At 41.3% G+C, this 16,114-nt stretch overlaps 2 protein-coding genes across 5 annotated transcripts; both read right to left on the bottom strand.

Moving 5' to 3' along the window:
- Positions 1–890: 890 nt before the first annotated feature.
- On the bottom strand, positions 891–5,207 carry LOC114436076 (monoacylglycerol lipase abhd6-A-like). The gene is made up of 9 exons (XM_028406157.1): positions 5,076–5,207; positions 4,090–4,214; positions 2,950–3,109; positions 2,486–2,599; positions 2,260–2,392; positions 1,990–2,162; positions 1,803–1,857; positions 1,544–1,644; positions 891–1,340 (listed from the first exon to the last, which is right to left on the bottom strand). The coding sequence occupies exons 2-9, from the start codon at positions 4,200–4,202 to the stop codon at positions 1,161–1,163; spliced, it is 1,029 nt and encodes a 342-aa protein (XP_028261958.1). The 5' UTR covers positions 4,203–4,214; positions 5,076–5,207; the 3' UTR covers positions 891–1,160.
- A 2,248-nt stretch (positions 5,208–7,455) lies between these two features.
- On the bottom strand, positions 7,456–15,858 carry lmcd1 (LIM and cysteine-rich domains 1). Of its 4 annotated transcripts, none has more exons than XM_028406957.1 (9): positions 15,559–15,858; positions 15,216–15,471; positions 15,004–15,101; positions 11,018–11,112; positions 10,106–10,361; positions 9,196–9,345; positions 8,876–9,121; positions 8,465–8,683; positions 7,456–8,233 (listed from the first exon to the last, which is right to left on the bottom strand). In XM_028406957.1, the coding sequence occupies exons 4-9, from the start codon at positions 11,110–11,112 to the stop codon at positions 8,123–8,125; spliced, it is 1,077 nt and encodes a 358-aa protein (XP_028262758.1). In that variant the 5' UTR covers positions 15,004–15,101; positions 15,216–15,471; positions 15,559–15,858; the 3' UTR covers positions 7,456–8,122. The 4 variants fall into 4 exon arrangements, with proteins under 4 accessions (XP_028262758.1, XP_028262757.1, XP_028262756.1 ...); XM_028406956.1 differs by having other exon boundaries at positions 15,274–15,471; XM_028406955.1 differs by lacking the exon at positions 15,004–15,101 and having other exon boundaries at positions 15,274–15,486.
- Between the last annotated feature and the right edge of the window lie 256 nt (positions 15,859–16,114).

The following is a 16,114-nucleotide window of genomic DNA, read 5'->3' as shown; positions in this document are numbered from 1 at the left end:
ATTTTGAAATTTCTGTTAATTTTTGGCGATTTGTGACCCTGCTGCAAAACTTTTCACGCCTCGCATACTTCATCCAAATGAGCTAAAACTCACTGTGTCCACTCAGGACACCATAGGGAATAGACGCATTCCAAAACTCTTTCAAAAGTATTACCGTGTGGTGGGGGAGTGGCCTCAAAGTTGACCATTCGCCATTACAAAGGAACTCCCTGTATTTTTTGTCCTAACGCGTAGCCCCTCTGGCCAGTTTGACACAGGATCATGAAAATTAGCACACATGTGTATCACCCCAAGACGCACAAAAAAGTCTCTTGGACCCCCCCTCCAAACCCAACAGGAAGTCCGCCATTTTGACTTTTGTGGCCATTTTGTGCCTATTTGTGACCCTGCTTCAAAACTTTTCACGCCTCACATACTTCATGCAATTGAGCTGAAATTCACTGTGTCCACTCAGGACACCATAGGGAATAGACGCATTCCAAAACTCTTTCAAAAGTATTACCGTGTGGCAGGGGAGTGGCCTCAAAGTTGACCATTCGCCATTACAAAGGAACTTGCTGTGTTTTCTGCAGTACTACCCATATACTTTATGCAATGTGGACAAAATCTTACAGTACTGCTATGGACCTGAGTCTGAACAGATATATATGCTAATAGAATGATATGGTCATAGCGCCACCTACTGGTAGCAGGAAAGTTTGGTTGTAAACATGTGTTTGTTGTACATCTCTGCAAATGAGAGGAGAGGAGAGCATAGGACAGGAGAGTATAGGAGACGAGAGCATAGGAGAGAAGACAGCGATAGCCCTGCGGATCGCAAGGTGCGCGAGGGCCCGCAATGCTGCTTGCAGCTTTAATTTTTAATTTTGTATCCCATAAAGAGGCTTGAATTATCATTAATAAAAAATATAATTTAATCACTTACAGTACATGCTTCATTCTGAATTGTAATCATGTGAATGTGTGAATTGTTTTAGGTGGTTAAGAATGCAAGCAGCTCACAGCAGGATTAAACCTGCTGCTGAATACAGAAAGAGACTGTCCTAAAGAAAGACACGGTCCTAACATGGAATGACTTCATTACTCATACTCATACTTCAGTGCACTCACTTCACTGTGCAAACACTCTTATAGAAAACTGCTGTCACTATAAAAGAGCATCAGGAAAGTTTCTTTGTATTCTCATCGCTGCCTTGCTGCAAAGACAAGAAGTCCACAATGAGTTTGGCGGCTTTTCTTGGTCGCTCCAACGCCACAGAGTGACCGCAGCTGTCTAACACCTCCACCTGGCAGTGTGGCAGCACCTCCTTCACCACTGAGGCTCCGGAGACATCCAGCACCTGAGAGAGAAGACAGCTGGGTTACAGGATGGTTATGAGACAGCTGTGGATTTATTATGTTTTTCTACAAGTTAAAGTAAACCCACATTTGATAATATGAAAGTGATGAATTTCTACATAACTTGTAGCATATTTTGGAGCATTGAGTATTGTAATAACCTGATGTAGACACACCGACTGAATGATGACGAAGATTTATTTACCTGGTCTTGCTTTCCCCAGATGACCTGCAGGGGTGCTGTGATCAGATGCAGGTTTTCCTGCAGCGAGTGACGAGACTTCTCACCAACAATCTCCATGAACACTACACACACACACACACACATGTAAATCAACAAGGTGCAAAAACACAATAATAGTCACACACTTTTATTTTTAATATCTGTAATTAATCCTCCATGGTTGGTTGCCTTCACGTGTGGCACACCTTTGTGAATGTAACATGCTGACATGGGGACTCACCTTCTTTGTAGAAGCAGTTGTTTGGGAGCCTGTTGCTGAGGAGACCTCGCAGCACCTGACAACACACACACAATGTCCAGTGATGATCTCCAAATAGTGCAGAAGAAAAAGTTACAGGCTGTGTAAGTTGTCAGAAAAAGCAGCAGCTGTACTGATACATTCATTTTTAGGTGGTGTGGTGTTGAACCTGTTGGGGGAGATTGAGGGGGTTGTGACAGCAGAGTCTCAGCATGTCGTCCAGCTCCTGCAGAGTGGTGGGGATGAGCATGATGGACTCCTCCTGCTGATTGTTCTCCTGTTTTTTCTTCTCCATTTCCCTCAGACGAACGATGAACTCAGACTCTTTGGGATAAACCAGGCCTGGAGAACAGAGAGGAGGAAGAGGAAAGAGGAGCATCGGTATTTCTGCTCCATGAAGCATCATCATAAAGCTACACAGACATCTGTGAGTTTTTACCTGCTGGGCAGATCAAGGTAGCACTGGACAGGTAGGCAGAGTAGCGGGCAGCATACACGCCTGCAACGTTCCCACCCATCGATGTACCGATCATGTGGAAGGGTCTTTTATCCAGGCCGATACTCTGCACGAACTGCACATACACAGAGCACCTTTGTTAAATCAGTAATTCATAAAGGTGGGTCTCCTCTCTCTCTCTCTCTCTCACACACACATACACACAGACCTGGTGGATCCTGCTGGCCTGACCCTGGATGCTGTAATCCTCAGCACCAGTACGACTCGTTCCTTCATGTCCCGGCATGTCCACACACACCACATGCAGGTCTGTAGGGAGGTACTTGAGGACAAAAAAAACACACCCAAGACTCAGAGACTGGAATAGACTTTAATTAAAAAAAAGATGAACCTTCAGTGATGTCTTTAGGTGTGTTTTGTACCAGACTGTGAACACACTTTGTATTTCTGCTGTGAAATTGGACATTTTAACATAGAGGTCTATGGAGAGAGTCTTGCTTCTGGATTCCCGCCTCAAATGGCCACTTGAGGAACTGCAGCTTTTGCATTTGAGCACTGGTGTCATTCCTCAACCCCAGTAATTGATGCTACATGTTAACTCTGTTACATGCTAATTTCTATCTTCCTTCCCTTCTCATCATAAAAGAGTGATTTGTGAGATCTGTATGTTACCTTGACTACCGGCAGCCACATGTCCTTGGTGGCAGAGAACCCATGCAGCAGCAGCAGCGATGGCGCGGCGCCTCCTGGTGTCCCACGGCTGGAATAGCAAAATCTGTAGCTTCCAAAGTTGGAGTAGCGAACCACCAGTCCCAGTTTGTAACGCATGTACCTGAGGATCGAAGCAGAGTTGTTTTCCTGTGCATGTGTCATCTGGGGTTATTTAAAGGTTCATTTTGAACCAACAGTCAAATAAACAACAAAACAAAAACAGTCATTGTAAAATGTCTGTATGAAAAGAGGCATTATGAATGAAAAGTAGCATGGAACAGTGCTAGTGGGGAAAACCCAGCACAAAATAAAATTAGAGTTTTAACCATAAAACTCTGCTGTGATGAAAACTGGACCAAAGTTGCCTTTAGGGTCATTTTACTGAATACTCGAAAACAGCATTATCCTATGTAGACTGTGACAGTGTGTCAGATGTTCAGATAAATAACAGTAACATCTATGTTCTTCCTCCACAGGGTCACTGTTATTTTGTAATTCACATAACAGTGACTCAGCACTGTATGAAAAAAACAGCACCGAGTTATTGCTTAGTCAAAGTCCAGGAGGGAACACAGCAGTGACAGTCCAGCTCTTTCACAATAAGAGCCTTTCAGGCTAAAAATACACATCTGAATGATGACACAAGATTAATTTTATTAAACGCACTCTGAAATCCAAACTGATTATCTGGACTTGCTGCTGTTAATTAGCTGTAGTTTGCCCTGTTGGTGGACCTAATTCATGTTAATTACAAGAAAATCACGACATTAATAAGTATATCTGTGGATGCTCTCATTCATCCAGGTCACAGTCATTTCCAAGAGTTTAAATCGAGGCAACTGGACTCAAGGATTGTTTTTTTGAAGACGTTTCGCCACTCCCCCAAGTGGCTTCTTCAGTTCTGCTGAAGGATTCAAAAAACAATCCTTGAGTCCAGTTGCCTCGATTTAAACTCTTGGAAACGACAGGTTTGTTAAGTAATACCTAAGAAGAACATGACAAATCAAGGTTATAAATATCTGTACCTTGAAGTAGCCAAGAGGAAAATAATCAGTGAAAATAAACACAGCCCAGTCCAGACAGTGAGTTGAGTGTTTTTACCAGTTGTAGGCCTTAAGAATAGCTCCAGGCCTGAACAGGAAGGTGATGATGAAGGCGAGCACAGGCAACGCAATTCCACTTCCTGCCAACATTATTGCTTTAGTCAGCTCCATCTCTGCACGGGCCTTTCAAAATAAACACACACAAACACAAAGTGAGTTAACTGATTCATGGTCCCAACAGCCTGTCGTCAATTGTCAGTGTTACACTGTGAACTTTACACAGAGCCTGTGGGGTAAAGTTGATGTACAAACACTTTTACACTGCAGGAAGGCTGTAGGCTCATTTTGTCTGGTCTGTGCCAGTGCTGGGTACTGAAATATTCAACTTAGATATCAGCAAAAGACAGCAATGTTATATTAATCAGGCCAAAAGTTCCTGGTCATAAATCACCAATATGTCAAAAGATATTACAATTTATTACATCACCAATGTAAATACAAAGGTGAAAGACACAAAGACGGAGCCTTATTTGGTAAAAATGTGCAGCCTTGCACCTGCTCAAAGTGTCTGCGGCGGGGGGAAAACACACGGGTTTCTGTGGTGGAAACGCAGCTAGGTCTACAGAAAGTTCTTGGGAAAGTCCCTGCAGTGTGCAGGCTAAACAGTAGCCTAATAGAGATACTAAGATATAAATAAGTAAAATAAGAAGCTCTACCGTTCAACAACTCTTCCGTAGTGTCAAAGTGCTTACAGTGGGAGGAGAAAAACGGAACTTCCCTTCAAGCGTAATGACCGCAGATTTCCAGTTAATTTAACACTTAGCATTTCACAACCCGCTGAAAGTAGACAGAATAAGTAGATAGACTCACACCAGTCCTATGCATTGATCAATTCATACACCACACATAACATCACATCTGAAATATGACCACACACTGTGACACATCAACATCACAGGGCTGATAAACATACTTAGGAACACGTACAAGCGCTAAACACAAGTAAAGACGTGGACCTGTTCTTAATAACACGTTTATAATCACCTGTACCGGCGCAGCACCGTTGCTCCCCGGGTTCTCTTCGACCTGTCACTGCCGGCTGTCCTCCATTCAGTCCGCTCCTCCTCCTCCGCTTTCACCCAAATTACACAACAGCCTTTAATCTGCACTTCCTTTGGAGAGAGGGCGGCGCGTTCAGGTACGCTCGGAAACATTTAAGTCATTTCATTCATAGTCATGTGGCGCCTCCACATGAGGGCGCCACCGCCTCATATGTATTCACATTTACAACCTGGACAGATGTTAATAAGCAGCTTCTTGATAAAGGTTCTGTAATAAACCTTTTTATTGATTACTACAGTTCTGTGCTGCACCTGTCATGAAAAAACAACAAGAACAACACACCAGCCGAGTAACATGACGTGATCATACAGATGGCGGTTAAACTCAGGCTAAGCTAAACGGTAACAGTGGAAGTTACCGAAAGGGGTAAATGAAGCTAACATGAAATGTGAATGCATAGACCGTGCTAAGTTTAAAACATGCATAAAGTAAATGTCAGGCTGTGTTAAGCTGACATGAAGATAAATAAAATGAATGTAAGTACAAACTTATATTGTACTAGCATGAAATGACATGCAGAGTAAGCTAATGTAAGCTAAGAGTACTGCGTAATACTTAATGAACAGTTGCTAGCTAAAGTGTAGTTAGCCAACGTTAAGGGAGCTTTAATATAAGTCATTGTCATTACTCAAACATGAGTAACGATAAATATAAGTACTATACTAAAATAAGACTGTTAAGAGTGTTAAAGCTAAACATTAAAACTAACAGTTAAGTTAAACTAACAATAAAAGTGACTGTATACACTGGGCTATGTAAAGCTAAGCTATGAAGGATAAACGTGTAAGATGCTAGGCTAAATGAAAGTGCACATAGATGTTAAACTATTATAAATAAAAGTAATAGAAATAAGGACAAATTTAGTGATCATTAAAAAATGAATGTAGATGCAAATGCCTGGCCAACTTGAAACAATAAATTACTGTACATGATATTAATATAAGGATTTGACAAAAGGATGAAGATTTCACTGTAGACCATATTAGGCCTAATCCTGTTTGATAATCTGTGCGTAGAACCGGAGGAAGAAGAGAAATGAGTGAGTCTTACATTTCCTCAGTAACCCCTCCCCGATTTCACTGGATGCTATTAAAGGCCATGAAACTCTACCATTGTCTTACTTTGGGACTAAAAATATCCTGATCTGGTTTTTCTTTCATGGTCCAGGAAGCGGCTGTCAGACGGTCAGCTAGGTGAACTAACTGCCCGGGAATGTGGGCCCAGAAACCACAGGAATACCTCACATTCCTACTGAGAGTAGGTCAGCGCACGCAAACACACAAACATCAGAGGTAATTTGTGATGTGTGATATTAATGTTCTGAGTTTATTTTTACTTCAAAGTGGTGAAATACTTTGCTCCAGCTGCATAAATTGATTTGATTTATTAATTGTGAAATGATTAAAACACAATATTTGGATGTATCCCACTGGGAAATTAGCATATTTTTATATTGTTGTATGACATTTATTCTTACTGACCACAGGACACAGATCAATCTCATATTTATTTTATTTTTAATCCTCATTGTGAAACATGAATAATGCCTCACACCGCATGAGCTACTACATTTTTTTTCCCTGTAGTTAATAAGTAAAACCTTCTTCTCAGAGCAGATTATGAGAAGTCATTTTTGTCGATGAAAGATTATTGTCTTATTTCTGACTGAGCTGCTCTTCTTCCAGTTTTTATGCTAAAGTAGGCTAACTGGAGACAAAACTACATTCAGTTTCATCAAACTAAACACTGAATCGTCTTACATTTATCATCTTGTGTATCTGCTGTGTATGCTACACACCATCAAACATTATTTAAGCAAACATAAGGAGACACAAAAAGGAGAAAATGCTCAACAACACAACAAACATAAAAACCAGCTTCATTCCTGCAGATTAAAAGGCAATGGACTGAAAAAAGAAAGAAATTCAGCCATTATCAATTATTAATTAGTGATAAGCCTCCATCAGCCTTCTACCTGTTTTTTACAGTTGAGGTTGATCAATAAACGTATGTTTCCCCTCAAATAGAAAAGGGAAATCTGCAAAGCTTCAAACCGGATAGTGTATTAGAGTAAATGTTACATCATACATTTGGTATTAAGGTTAGAGTTTGATCAAAGAGAAATCTTCACTTTATCCTCAGTTTCAATATATATTACAAAAATATAAAAACCATTAAATTAAACTGTATTTTAAAAAATTATTCTCTACCAGTGTCTGTGGGAAAATCCTTTGTCACATTGTTAAAAGATTTTCTACAGACCTGTGTTTGTCTTTAAAGAAAAGGAGTATGGATTCTCATAGAAAACATGATCAAAGTTGCCTTTATTAGAACATTAGAGATGTTGAGACTCCAATTACAGACAAAAGAACCTCATAAGACTGATTATGATCACCTTGTTCCATTGCAACAGTTCATTATCACATCACTGCATTATAAAATTAAATGTTGATGTTATATTCTTGTTGTGAGAAGGCTGAAGTTTTGGCTTAATGTAATTTTAGTCCAAGTTGATGGATTATTGTTGTCCTGACATGTCAGGTCTGGGCTTCTGTATGAAGCTGTGGGCTTAAACCAGAACATCTGGCTCCTGTCACTGTCGGCACTTTAAGTGCTAATAAATCAATGAAATGCTTGTTTAAGTACTTTAAACACTTTAGTGTGAACTAAACATTTGTTGGAGAACACCAGTGAAACACCACTGAACGAGTCGTTAAATACTTCATAGGAATTAATCAGCTGGACACTTCTGTCCTTAAGGACAGAGGATTTTAAACACTGACAAGCCAAATAAACATATAATTTAAAGACTCTACTTTTATTTACTACTAACAGTCCACGTAATATGGTTAACTGTGTTTTTTTTTGTCTTGTCTGACATTTGTACTCAGTGCTGCTGCTTCTTTCTCTCACTCTCTCTCTCTGTTTTTTTGTGCACTGCTAAAACCTGCAATACAACATGTTGTGTGTCAGTGCTGGCAGGGGGTATCCAGGTTTTGTCCGCACTTCCAGCAGCAGTAATGATGATGATGCCACGTCCGTCCATCTTTCGCAGTGAGAAAAGACTGGCAGAAGATCAGCTGAGGAACAAAAGCAAAGTGAAGGTGAGAGAAGAGATAATTAATAATACAAAATAAATCAATACATATTACTAGAAGTCAGATACATACAGTTGTATTATGGAACCCTGTGTATGAGTTTTATTTCCGTTGGTTAGATAGCACATCTATGCAGCTGCTTTACACAGGGGTTCACACAGGTCTTTATGTAGCAGCAGCAACAGAAAGCCTAAAAGGACAGAAAAGTCTCACCTCGTCACAGCCGGAGCATCGAGGCCACACTTTCTGACAGTAGTGTCGTCCACAGAATGGCTTCTGATTGAACCAAAAGTAGACCAGGTCTGCCAGTCCCTGCCCACACTCCGAACATACAAAGCATGTGGGATGCCACAGAGCGTCATGGTAACCTGCATGCTCAGCAAAAACAGCTGGACTGTCTGTGGCCACTTCCCCATGGCAACCGGTACATTGCTACAGGACGAGATATAAAACAGCAGCGTATAATAGTTGTGGTGCTTTGTGCTGTTTAGTGTTTTAGTTACACACATCCTTTAAAAGAGACATTGTAATCTTAGTTTTAACTCTATTGTGTCTTTATTGGTAGTTTTATTTTATACCCTCATCTTTTACTTTTAATTTTAATTGCTGCCATGATTCACTTACATATTCAGTCTTGTTGCTGTCATCAGTTCCGTTCACGGAGCCAGTGGTGGAGGCGTTGCTGCTGTTGTTTGAGATGTGGTGCTGTACGGCATCCTTCTTGTCGCCGCCGCTGCGATCCTTGGCCTCCTTTGCTGCCCTCTGAATGGCTGCTTCCTTCAGAGCTCCACCCTCACCAGGTAAGGCCACCTCCCCCACTCCCATCACTTCCTGTTTGTACTTCTTCACAAACAGCAGCATGGAGGAAATCTGTGCCAAAGAGAAAAAAAATAAGTCACCATCTAAATCAAAGATTCATCAGTGATTTAATGTTAGAGGATTACCTCCTCCTCACTGGCCAGGCTCTGACACTTCATGGGGTCCTGATCATAGGCGGGTAGCTGGATGAGGAGTTGCCTGCGACGCTGCAGTGCTCCATTGGTCCCTGAGACCGGACGTTGACTCTCTGGAAGGAGCTCCATGTATTGCATAGCCTGAGGGGTTCAAAAGGCATTCGAGTAGTGTTTGGATTTACATCTCAAATATGTTCATATATCATTCTTTTAATATTTTGCACAGACTAATTGGCCTTGAAAAGGAGGAACATGAAGCCTCTATTGTAGTGTGGCTGCGGTCTTATGATAAATCTATCTAACATTTTAAAGGATGTTTAAAATTACACTATAAGGTTACCGTGTGTTGGGAGTGAGATCACCCTTCCACTACCTTTTATGTTAAAAGAAATATTCAGAGCTGACGTGTTTTTTTGAGTCACTCATGTAACTCATGAGAAAAAAAACACATCAGCTCTGAATATTTGTGTGTATGTGTGAAGTTTTCCTGAAATTTCTTTCACTGAGACCTGACCTCATTTTGAATGTCGTCACACAGTCCAGGTGTTGTCAGTGAGCTGTCAGATCACTGCATCAGAGTGAGACAGTGACTAACACTCAGACCGAAGCACACAAAAGTGTCACTAGACAAATAAGATGTCGGAAGATCTTTAGAGACACATCTGGAGCACAGTCCCAGTGTTGGACTTGGATCTGTCTTTGCATGTTCAGCCACAGCAATGTCTGTCATCATTGTAATTATAGGTTTGCGGAGCCTAAAACATTCTTTAGCTTGTTTTTATTGGAAACTGGACAGCGTAGACTGTTCAACTTACAGAAGGCTGTACAGACTAGACTGGTGAAAAAGTGCTGAACTCCTGTTGTAAACCTTGCCAACAATCTACTTTACACTAATCCTCACCAGTTTCTGGTTGAGGCCAGCTGGTGCCCAGTCATAAGTTGTGGTGTTAAAGGTCGGATCTTTACGTGATACAACCGGATTTGTGACGATCATCCTGTTTCTCTTGTACATACGAAGGCCGCCGCCTCCTTTGACTTTTGCTGATAGATGAGAGCAGGGTGAGTCTGCCAGCAGGCGACCCATCCACTTATCATTTTCGAGGTCACTTCCAGAGTCGTGATCAACCGTGCAGCAGCCACACACCACACAGGCTTTCCTGAATGGAGGACAAGAAGGTTGAGAAAAGAATTTCTGGCCCATTTTCAGCCACGATGGGCTCATTTTTTCAGTGCAGTGTAATGTCCTGTATGTCTATGGAGACAGGACAATATTTTCAGGCTACTGTTCTGCAGATCTGCCAATATACTTGCAGAATGTTAGTCCTGTGACTGCTGGTTACAGGTGAATCAGTCATGGTTCCTTAACTGCACTAATGAGAGAAGAAGTCAATGTTAAACTGTAGACTGCACATGAAGCATTCAAGTGCCATCGGAATTAATTAATCGCATTTTCTTTTTATTATGATCAATGTAATGACCAGATTTAAACGCAGCCTATTGTGGTGAACACTCTTAAATGTTACGAGTGGGTTTCCTCAAAAATTTTGACTAAATGACCTAAATCGAAAGAAGACCCAAAGGTTAATGTCACAGTGAGGTCACATGTGTTCCTTATTTGTAAGCTCTAAAAACTGGACTCAGGGACACAATTAATAGATTGTGGTGGTTCAAAATCAGCAACATGCTACTTTAAGTGAAGAGAAAGGTGAAGTGGTGTGACCACAGGGACTTTTTTCATTCCTCTCTTTGTTTTTCTTTTGGTTTCGTTTTTCAGGCAGAAAGGAAAAAAAGAAATGAAACGAGGGAGTTGTACCTCCAAGAATGTGGCTGAAATCCAGAGCAGCTCTCCTTACAAATGAGACACTTGGCCGCTCCTCCTCCTCCTGCTGCACTATGCTTTAAAGACATCTGAGAAGAGACACACAAGACCCTGATCAGCAGAGATGCAGAGTAATTATTCAAAGAAAACATACGTTTCTTCATTATTATCAACATAACATTGAGAGATGTACAGACTTCAGAGTTTACTATTAGTAATGGCTGTAAAATATGGCTGAAGGTGAGGATCTGTTTTCTTGTTTAAAAACACACACAGAACATTTATAGAAAAAAAGAGAGAAATTTGAGATATTCAGGAGAAAAAAAAACATTTCCCAGCAGCCTGAATCAACGATGATGAGTGTTTAGTGAGAAAGAACAGTTGTTGTTTTTGCTCATTGAGTGTGGGAGGAAGAGAAGGGAGTGAACATCACACACACACACACACACACACGCACACACACACACACATTCATGCAGGATGGATGATCTCATTGGTCCACCCAGTGACATCATCGTCATCATTGTCCTACAGATCTTCTTCCAAACTTTATACAGTTTACTCTGCTAGCTTTACACATATTTGAATGAGCAAGTCAGTTGACTTTTACAGAAGGTAAACTGTGTTACAGTAAACACAGTGTGTTTGGGCAACAACATAATGACAAATCGGTGTGTCTAGATCTGCTCAACTACACAACAGACAGTCTGTGTGTGTGTTTGTGAGGATCAGTTGTTGAGATCATGACGATGTTTGTAGAAATATTAGTGACAAATTAGGACAGCTGAACTTTATGTAACCAGCTGAACTGGGTCAAAAGAGGCTAGAGTTGGTACAGTCAGCCAACTGAGCCCAACACGGGTGGCCAGGGTTTGAGCTGAAAATTGTCTAATTTAGCTGACACATTTAGACCACCTATAGCTGCATAGTGACCTGAATTTGGGTAAAATACAAACCAAACCGCTTCAGTTCATCATCAGCGTACACTGGCTGTGTTATTTGTTCCACATTTCCCTTAACCTGGTCCTGGAATATTACACAAAACAATCTTGGAGGTCACCTAAGAATCCGCTTGGAAAGGACAGATGCTTTACGTAGCTGCTGGTTGGATGAACTACTTGTCAGTAAAGAGCTAACCTTAACCAATGAAATCAACAAATCGCTGACAACAAGCTGGTGAGATAATTTGAGCGCTAGCAATTAGCAGTACCAAGTCAGTAGATTTGATCCAACTACCTGTGGCTCAGCTACAGGCACATAGCCTTCCTCAATGGATTTGTGTGAGTTTGTATTCCTACAAATCTCACCTGAAACCATGTGTGGTGAATTTGAGCAGAATATAGATTTGGTTCAGTTTTTGGCAGGTCTACTTAGGACATCAGTCATTCCATATTTCTCCGACCTAATGCATTATGTGACTTCCCAACAATAGAAAGACAACTGTTTTTTGTTTGTGTGTGTGTTTTTTTAAAGTCTGGCAGGAAACCTGATGACTGTCCTGCTAAAACAACCTGCTGCTATTTGTCTGACACACACGGACTGTTTGCCTGTCAGCAGGTATTAACAAACCCATCCTTTCTCAGGCAGGGATTCACACACAGATAATATACTGACTGTATACACAGAGAGAGAAGTTTGTGCTCCGAAAGAACCTAATGCCTTCTCTCTTCAGGTTTTAGGTATTCAACCAGATGTTGAACCTGGCGTCAGGGAGAGCTGCAGTGAAGTCCAACACTGACATTGATGACGAGGTATGAATGAGGTCAAGGCTTCCAAAAATAATGTTAAACTGACTCCTTTTGTCCTTTAATACTGTCCTTTGCCCAAAGTAAAGGTCACAAAACAACACAAAAATGTAAATGGCAATGGCGTCCACATACTTTTGACCACATACTTTACATTGATGTCATACCTAATGTTACTAAAGGGGTTAATTATACAGCATTGGAACTTGTCAGAAGACAGACGAGTGTGTTTTAGAAGTGTGAAAAGAGAGTGTGTGAAGAGAGTGTGTTTGAAGTGGCCACTGATCAGCCGCTGTTGACAAGGTCGCATTGATGACAGCCAGAATGCACACAGCTGAAGGAGAACTTCACTACATCCCTCTGGAATACACTGAAAGTGTGTGCTTATTATTAGAGTGCTGACAGTTAACGGTCTCCAGGAAATGAGGAGTGAAACACCTTTTTGAAACCAGGTTTAAAGGAACCTTCCACAAAAATGCTGCTGTGACAGCCCATCAGAGGGTGACAGAAAGACCCAATGTTGCCACATCTGTTAGAATAATGCTAGTTGTGCATTAACACTTCGTGTTTTACTAAGTGCTGCACAGGAGAAAGTCTTGTGAGGAAACGTGGCTGCTCTATATTTAGAGTCCGATAAGGCGAGTTAAGTAATTCTAAACATGTCGGCTATGTGAAGAGGAAACTGCAGGAAACGCTGTGAGATAAGAGGCTGGAGGTCACAGAGGGGCGACTGGACCTGCTGAGTCTGAATCTGAGCAGAGAACTCTGACACATGGCTGGTCTCTGCTTAAAGCTAAATCACAAAAGACAACAGAAAAAAGGCCACATACGGGATATGATGTCACTAATCAACGAATCTGGGTGGGAGAATGGAGATTTGTTTACTACAATAAATGCTGTACATCTGTCAGACAACAGTTCATGAATACAATTGTCTGCAGATTGCAGATTGATCTATTAATTAATTATTAAAAAAGATCCTAAAACTACACTACTTAAAATAAAGCTAAGCATTTTGATATGTAGGCTTCAGAACGAATTAATAATTGGTAAAAAAAAACAAAACATATTGATAATTACAATTATTGTTATTGTTTGTCTGTGTTTTGGTTACCTTGTCACAATACTAAAGCCTATTGTGTGTGTATGTGTGAGTGTTGCGTCGGTTATTTGTAGCCTGGTGATGGCTCTTTTTCCATCCTGGGAAGGGCACAAAGACCGGGATCAAACCCCTCAAACAGGTGACACTGATCCATCACGTTATTAGCCTCAGATTGATGTGACCACTGGACCGACAACCAGAGGGCTGAGTTACAGGAGGGATCTGTGGGGTACGGAGTGCTGCCAGAACAGACCCAGCAGGGGAGTCAAACCCTCACAGTCATGGATTACCTTCACTGACTGAATTAGAAATGCACGAACAAGCCAAAGAGATCTGTGCACATTGATTAAGAGACATAAAAATAACAACGAACAATGAGTGAGGATTCATCGTTTTTGTTTTCATCCTTATCTGATGGCCGGTCAGAAAACTAAGAGAATATGGAATATAAGGAAACAACGGACGGTTAAATTTTGAATGTGGTGATTGTGTTGATAAATGTATCATCACCATGGTAACCATGACAGTGAAACTTGTTACAGATGGAATAATTTGGCATCATAACATCTCTTTATCATTTACTGTATCTAACCAAGACAGACATAAACAACATCACACAAAAATCATTATCTGATGTATCAAGTGCATACATTATTATCCATGCCTCATTTCCTGTGAATCCTTTTGCGCATGGGTGTGCAATTTAAATTCCACAGAGCACATGCAGAGTGTACACACTGTACCTCCTCATATTACCCATCTCAAACAAACCTGATTAAAGGTTACCATAATTATGTTTTTTTCCTTTAACTTGGTTACGACCCCTGAATTTGTTGAGCTGATTATTGCAAAGGTAAAAAATACAATCAACCAATCAGAGATCAGAAGGCAAGATTAGATGTTCTTGCTTGTGGCCACCAGCAGTAAAAGTCAATCAATCCATATTGATTCAGCTTGGCTACATTCTGGTCAATCTGATCACAGGTTTAATGGGCTGAGTGTATATGTGTTGTATATACAGTATTTGTCCTATAACATTAAACATAGTGGTCAGTTGGGATTTGGCCTCTAGTGGCCACACAAGGAACTGCAGCAGAACATCAGCATCCAGAAAGAGCTTTAGTATTACTTACCTTGTTTCCACAGACCCCTATAAACTTGGTTTAACCTTATTCCAGGATTAGTCCACATATTAGATTAGCTGCTCCTAGCTTTGGTTGCTGATGTGTTTCTACAAATACATTTAATAGAAATTAAAACAGTAAAATCTCCTCATTCCCTGACAGACGTTTCTCCAGACTTCCACTAGCAGTAGAAGATGCTACATCACATCTGGCTCACTGACCTCCACTTTTGGAAGCATCTCTGAAGTTTGAGACTCATTCTGATGCAGATGTTCCTACCTTCTCCATGGCAGTGTTCACGTCCATGTTTCTCTGTGCCTGTCAGCAGGTCGACTCCTCGGCTCCTCAGCTCTCTCTGCCTCCGCACTTGTAGAACAATGGGACTTTAAATTCCTCTCCTGTTGACCACACTTCCTCTCTCTCCCCGCCCACAGTCGCTCCTGCTGCCACCCTGCTCGGCTGGCTCTCCACACCCCACTGCAATTTAACAGTCTAGACTTTCATCCACTCACTTCTCCACTTTTCCTGCTCTCGTTGTGAGCTCACAGCAACAACCAAACTCACCTATCTTGCTGTTCTCAGCAGTTTTTTTCTGGATTCTCTCTCCGTTGCCAGCACTTCTTCTCCACCTTGAACTGAGCAGGGTTTTTTCAACTCCTGATTTTACTCCAACACGCCGTTTTTTTTTCACTTTTATGCAGAGTTTCAGTTGACTCACCCTACTGTGTTAAATACTGCAGGTATGTGCAGTGCTCCAGCTGCAGACAGAAAGAGCAGCTGTACTGTTTCTATAATGATCAGACAGGTCTGGACTACAGGACAACCTGGAGCAGTGAGGCCTGACTGAACTGTTTGTGTTTTTAATCTCAGACAAAGACAGAGAGAGAGAGAGATCACTGAGGGATTCCCTTGCTCACACTCTGACAGCCAATCAGAATAAGCCTGAAAAACTCCACAGCAAATAGGAACACCAGAAATTCCTCCTCCTTCTCCTCCCATTCTGCAGGGCTCTGTAGTTCAGAAGAATGTGGACCAGGGGGCGAGTGAGGCACCTCATATCCCATTGTTAGTTTTCGTTATTGTTCTATTGTTGACCTCTATTATCCATTTGTAGCTGACA

The sequence above is a fragment of the Parambassis ranga genome, chromosome 5, assembly GCF_900634625.1.
Source record: "Parambassis ranga chromosome 5, fParRan2.1, whole genome shotgun sequence".
NCBI lineage: Eukaryota > Metazoa > Chordata > Actinopteri > Ambassidae > Parambassis > Parambassis ranga.
The sequence above is the reverse complement of the archived record's forward strand: the minus strand, read 5'-3'. Positions and strand labels throughout refer to the sequence as shown.